General features: G+C 38.7%; 2 protein-coding genes across 2 annotated transcripts; both read right to left on the bottom strand.

Annotated features, from left to right (window-relative positions):
• Positions 1-398: 398 nt before the first annotated feature.
• On the bottom strand, positions 399-5,401 carry LOC139403877 (transient receptor potential cation channel subfamily M member 5-like). Its single transcript, XM_071147056.1, has 4 exons — positions 5,175-5,401; positions 4,930-5,002; positions 4,681-4,771; positions 399-684 (listed from the first exon to the last, which is right to left on the bottom strand). Exons 1-4 carry the CDS (start codon positions 5,270-5,272, stop codon positions 527-529), a joined length of 420 nt encoding a protein of 139 aa, XP_071003157.1. The 5' UTR covers positions 5,273-5,401; the 3' UTR covers positions 399-526.
• Positions 1,057-4,661, bottom strand: LOC139403889 (clumping factor A-like). The gene is made up of 4 exons (XM_071147083.1): positions 4,648-4,661; positions 4,086-4,534; positions 1,716-2,334; positions 1,057-1,276 (listed from the first exon to the last, which is right to left on the bottom strand). Exons 1-4 carry the CDS (start codon positions 4,659-4,661, stop codon positions 1,057-1,059), a joined length of 1,302 nt encoding a protein of 433 aa, XP_071003184.1.
• Positions 5,402-6,044: the final 643 nt, after the last annotated feature.

The raw sequence follows: 6,044 nt of genomic DNA, 5'->3' as shown, positions 1-6,044 counted from the left end.
TGGTTGGGTTGTGCATCGGAGGACGCATGACTCCCGTACGGGAGTTGTAGCGATGAGACAAGATAATAGCTACTAAACAATTGGATACCACGAAATTGGGGAGAAAAAGGGGTAAAAAAAAAATGAATTAATTAAATGTTAAAAAAAGAACAATTAGTGGGGAAAAAATATATGTTTTTTCTAGAGAAGAAAAAAGCATCCGTTCCTTTGTCTCCTTCAAATAAGTGGTTGCAAAAGGTCTTAACAATAAATCCAAATAAAATTAAATTGTATTTGTCACTTGTAAATTATTATTGGTACTGAGATATTTGTTAATGTATTTGGTGGTGGCACTCTTGAGTAGAAACATGGGTACGTCACAAATCACAGTCAAACACATTTGGATCAAGGCTCTTCATTTTAATAAGGCACTTGGGATTCAGATTCAGTCATGTCTCAACTAGAAAACTAAAAACATTTAGAAAATTAGTGGTTTGATTTCCAGGCTGGGATTCATATTCCAAAAACCCTACTTTTGATTTGGATGTTATTGGTCGATGTAAGGAAACCTCTTGTTGGCTCCGTATCCTGAGGGGCCTAGTTTAGCCTCTCTCCTCTCTGGCTCGACCTCCTTGTCTGACACATTCTGAGGGGGATCTCTGGAAGCGCCGGCCTTCACAGCTGTGACACCAGTAGCCTTGACAGCTATAAGACAGATTGACATTTAGACTATGCTGCTTTAAACAGACAGTTCCTCTCTGTACAACCCACACAGAACACACACACACTTTGTCAACAATGCTTCATACCTGCAAATCACTTATAACCACTAGGTTAACAACAGCAAAAAATCACAAGTTCACACCTTCTATACTATGAATTGACTTCATCACCAGTCATTGTAACCACTAGCATCTACGGTATATTGTTGTAAAAAAAAAACTCTAGTATGATCATGATCATCACTAGCATCATCACTAGTATCATCCCTACATCACCACTATCACCATGAGTATCATCACTAGTAGCATCCCTACATCACCACTATCACCACGAGTATCATCACTAGTAGCATCCCTACATCACCACGAGTATCATCACTAGTAGCATCCCTACATCACCACTAGTGTCATCATGATCATCATCACTAGTACCATCACTAGTATCGTCATGATCATCATCACTAGTATCATCACTAGCATCATCACTAGTATCATCATCACTAGTATCATCATCACTAGTATCATCACTAGTATCATCACTAGTATCACCACTAGTATCATCACTAGTAGCATCCCTACATCATCACTAGTATCATCACTAGTATCATCACTAGTATCACCACTAGTATCATCACTAGTAGCATCCCTACATCATCACTAGTATCATCACTAGTATCATCACTAGTAGCATCCCTACATCACCACTAGCATCATCACTAGTATCATCACTACATCACCACTATCACCACGAGTATCATCCCTACATCACCACTAGTGTCATCATGATCATCATCACTAGTACCATAACTAGTATCATCATGATCATCATCACTAGTAGCATCCCTACATCACCACTAGTGTTATCACTAGTATCATCCCTACATCACCACTAGTATCATCCCTACATCACCACTAGTATCATCCCTACATCACCACTAGTATCATCACTAGCATCATCACTAGTATCATTACTAGCATCATCACTAGTATCATCATCACTAGTATCATCCCTACAGCACCACTATCACCACGAGTATCATCACTAGTAGCATCCCTACATCACCACTAGTGTCATCATGATCATCATTATCATCATCACTAGTATCATCACTAGTATCATCATGATCATCATCACTAGTATCATCACTAGCATCATCACTAGTATCATCATCACTAGCATCATCACTAGTATCCTCACTAGCATCATCACTAGTATCATTACTAGCATCATCACTAGTATCATCATCACTAGCATCCTCACTAGTATCATCACTAGTATCATTACTAGCATCATCACTAGTATCAAAACTATCATCATCACTAGTGTCACCACTATCATCATCACTAGTGGCATCACTAGAATCATTACTAGTAGCATCTCTAGCATCATCACTAGTATCATCACTGGTATCATCATCACTAGCATCATCACTATTATCATCACTGGTATCATCATCACTAGCATCATCACTAGTACCATCATTAGCACCATCACTAGTATCATCATGATCATCATCACTAGCATCATCACTATTATCATTACTAGTATCCTCACTAGCATCATTACTAGTATCCTCACTAGCCTCCTCACTAGTATCATCACTAGTATCATCACTAGTGTCATGATGTTGGCCTGGGGGTTAGGTTTATGACAGTCATAAATACCTCTTCCCCCCCTTTTTCCTCTCTCTACATTACATTTTTAAAAAACCTGGTTAACATAGAGATTCTGGGAACGTCAGAATGTGGGGGGAAATGAACTATATTCTGGTAATCCGAACAATTGAACATATTCGATGGTACTTAATGAATATGATGTCAGTTCGGTTGTCATCTGAGACATTCTCATCAATGATAAGATTACATAAACTCTACAGTGGAAAGTCTACACATCAGAGTTATCGGATTCACATGGAATTGTTGTTCAATTTAAATGTTTGAATACGAAATTATTTGTGATGGGATGAAATGTGATTTTAGCTTCTAAAATGTGAGATTTGGATTTTCATAAGATAGGGCTGCTCAATCAGTGGCCCTCCCCTGTGAAGGGACAAGGGCTATAAAACTTTTCAAACACGCCCTCCTCTCCCTTCCTATATAAGCCCTTGACGACAACATAACTTCCTGTTCCAATGAGGTAGGATGACGATCCTATGTCAGAATGGTTCAGATAAAACTACAGAACGAAGCCAATATCAGCATGAGCTTTGGTTGAGAATGGTATGAACTTTGAACTCTTATTCACGACAGAAGTGATACCTCCTAGCCTTGAGTTAGCGACCGCAGCTGCAAACGCAGGTTAGGAAGGAACAGACAGAGTATCCCATCTACCACACAACGACGTTACTACAACTTATCCAAGTGACCACCAGAGACATTCTTCAAAGGACAAAGGACTCGGTTTGGCAACACGGCCTTCCATCTACCACCAACCTACTGAAGCGCAGCTAAGAGTAAATATTTATTGCATTTTCCTTTTCCAAATGGGCAGTAATTTAGAATGCATAAGATACTGTATTTACGATAGCACAGCTTCGCCCTTGTTCCTGTCTTCCCGCTCTTTCACTCAACCCAGCCCCTTTTCCTTTGTGTAACAAGCTGTCATATCTGTTCCGCCTGCCAGGGACGTTTTCCTTTATGACGTAAAGAATTATCCAGGTATAATTAATTATTTGTATATGTAGTTCTGTGTGATTGGTTAGGTATTTAGTAAATAAATAATTAAACCCAATTTTGTATTGCTGATTCAAATTGTTAGCCAGGGTTCTTGAAGATAACCAAGAATTTACAACTTTCAGATTATGAGACTGAAGTAAGATGACGATTGATATTGACTGCTATTGATGAAAAATATTACAGATCTTTAAGAGTTTATTCGGAAGATAACAGCTCTATAAATATTATTTTGTGGTGCCTGACTCTCTAGTTAACTACATTTACATGATTAGCTCAATCAGGTGATATTAATTACGGAGAAATTATTTTATAGAATAGCATGTCTTAGCAATTAATCCGGCATAGCCAAAGACACGACACTAGCATCATCAATAGCATCATCACTAGTATCATCACTATCATGATCATAATCGCTAGCATCATCACTAGCATCATCACTAGTATCATCACTAGCATAATCACTAGCATAATCACTAGTATCATCACTAGCATAATCACTAGCATCATCACTAGTATCATCTCTAGTATCATTAGAAGTGTCATCACTAGTATTATCATGATCATCATCACTAGCATCATCCCTAGTATTCTCACTAGCATCATCACTAGTATCATTACTAGCATCATCACTAGTATCATCATCACTAGCATCATCACTAGTATCATCACTAGTTTCATCACTAGTATCATCATCACTAGTATCCTCACTAGCATCATCACTAGCATCATCACTATCATCATCACTAGTATCATCATGATCATCATTATCAGCATCACTAGTATCATCATGATCATCATTAGCATCATCACTAGCATCATCACTAGCATCATCACTAGTATCATCATCACTAGTATCCTCACTAGCATCATCACTAGCATCATCACTATCATCATCACTAGTATCATCATGATCATCATTATCATCATCACTAGTATCATCATGATCATCATTAGCATCATCACTAGCATCATCACTAGCATCATCACTAGTATCATCACTAGTATCATCACTACTTTCATCATGATCATCGTCACTAGAATCATCACTAGTGTCATCATCACTAGTATTCTCACTAGCATCATCATTATCATCATCATTAGCATCATCACTAGTATCATCACTAGTATCATCACTACTATCATCATGATCATCGTCACTAGAATCATCACTAGTGTCATCATCACTAGTATTCTCACTAGCATCATCATTATCATCATCATTAGCATCATCACTAGTATCATCATGATCATCATTATCATCATCACTAGCATCATCATGATCATCATTAGCATCATCACTCACATGGAACTCTGGGGGCCTCTCTCTCACACTTGAGTGTACTCTGGGAAAAGCACTCAGCGAGCCAGGACAGCACCTCCCCACAGTACTTCACCTGGGGGTGGGATAGACAGAGGCAAACCTTTTACACACCTTTGATAATACACACACATGTACCATCACTAGTGTTGTCCGGCCGAGTTTCCACTTTTGGGACTACTCTATTGGTTCCATTATGCCTGGCATAATAAATCAATGTCTCTATTTTTGTACCTGAGCTTCCATGGATGACATTCGCTTCTCTTGCTCCTTGAATCCTCCAACAATCTTCAATAAGCTCTGAACCCTTTTGTCACAAAGAAAAACATTTGAAAAACACAATGAATATCAAAGACATAATTGAAGGATACAGACTGTGTTTTAAAGGTAGTTCATAAGAATTACAAATATACAGCACACACAACGTGGTGGAAATGGATCAATACCATTTACAAAACAAAACATTGTCAAAGAGTTACTTGGAAGAGGTGCTCTTCAGTCTCTCCTCACTGCTCTCCAGATGCTGCCGTTCCAGTTTGGCCAGATAGTTTTCCTTCTGTACTGTCTCCCAGGTCATCAACCTCTGGTCCAGGCCTGCAGGCAGCTCCCTCTCTGAACACACAACACCAACACCACTCTGTTAGTATCTATGTACTATCACCAACACCACTCTGTTAGTATCTATATACTAGCACCAACACCACTCTGTTAGTATCTATATACTAGCACCAACACCACTCTGTTACTATCTATATACTAGCACCAACACCACTCTGTTAGTATCTATATACTAGCACCAACACCACTCTGTTACTATCTATATACTAGCACCAACACCACTCTGTAAGTATCTATATACTAGCACCAACACCACTCTGTTAGTATCTATATACTAGCACCAGCACCACTCTGTTAGTATCTATATACTAGCACCAACACCACTCTGTTAGTATCTATATACTAGCACCAACACCACTCTGTTAGTATCTATATACGCACCAACACCACTCTGTAAGTATCTATGGACTAGCAACACCACTCTGTTATCTATATACGAGCACCAACACCACTCTGTAAGTATCTATATAATAGCACCAACACCACTAGCACCAACACCACTCTGTTAGTATCTATATACTAGCACCAACACCACTCTGTTAGTATCTATATACTAGCACCAACACCACTATCTATATACTAGCACCAACACCACTCTGTTAGTATCTATATACTAGCACCAGCACCACTCTGTTAGTATCTATATACTAGCACCAACACCACTCTGTTAGTATCTATATACTAGCACCAACACCACTCTGTTAGTATCTATATACTAGCACCAACACCAC

The sequence above is a fragment of the Oncorhynchus clarkii genome, unplaced genomic scaffold (assembly GCF_045791955.1).
Source record: "Oncorhynchus clarkii lewisi isolate Uvic-CL-2024 unplaced genomic scaffold, UVic_Ocla_1.0 unplaced_contig_12719_pilon_pilon, whole genome shotgun sequence".
NCBI lineage: Eukaryota > Metazoa > Chordata > Actinopteri > Salmoniformes > Salmonidae > Oncorhynchus > Oncorhynchus clarkii.
Note: the sequence above shows the minus strand (reverse complement) of the source record. Positions and strands in the feature narration are given on the sequence as shown.

Excerpts from the sequence above, each read along its gene's own strand:
- LOC139403877 (XM_071147056.1), bottom strand. The coding sequence starts at position 5,272 with ATGACCTGGGAGACAGTACAGAAGGAAAACTATCTGGCCAAACTGGAA. Across the intron at positions 5,003-5,174 it reads CTGAAGAGCACCTCTTCCAA|GGTTCAGAGCTTATTGAAGA; the intron begins GTAACTCTTTGA and ends TTGTGACAAAAG. Across the intron at positions 685-4,680 it reads AGAGGCCCCCAGAGTTCCAT|CTGTCAAGGCTACTGGTGTC; the intron begins GTGAGTGATGAT and ends TCTGTCTTATAG.
- LOC139403889 (XM_071147083.1), bottom strand. Across the intron at positions 2,335-4,085 it reads TGATGCTAGTGATGATGCTA|GCCAACATCATGACACTAGT; the intron begins GTGAGGATACTA and ends CCTAACCCCCAG. Across the intron at positions 1,277-1,715 it reads CTCGTGGTGATAGTGGTGCT|GGATGCTACTAGTGATGATA; the intron begins GTAGGGATGATA and ends GTGATGATGTAG.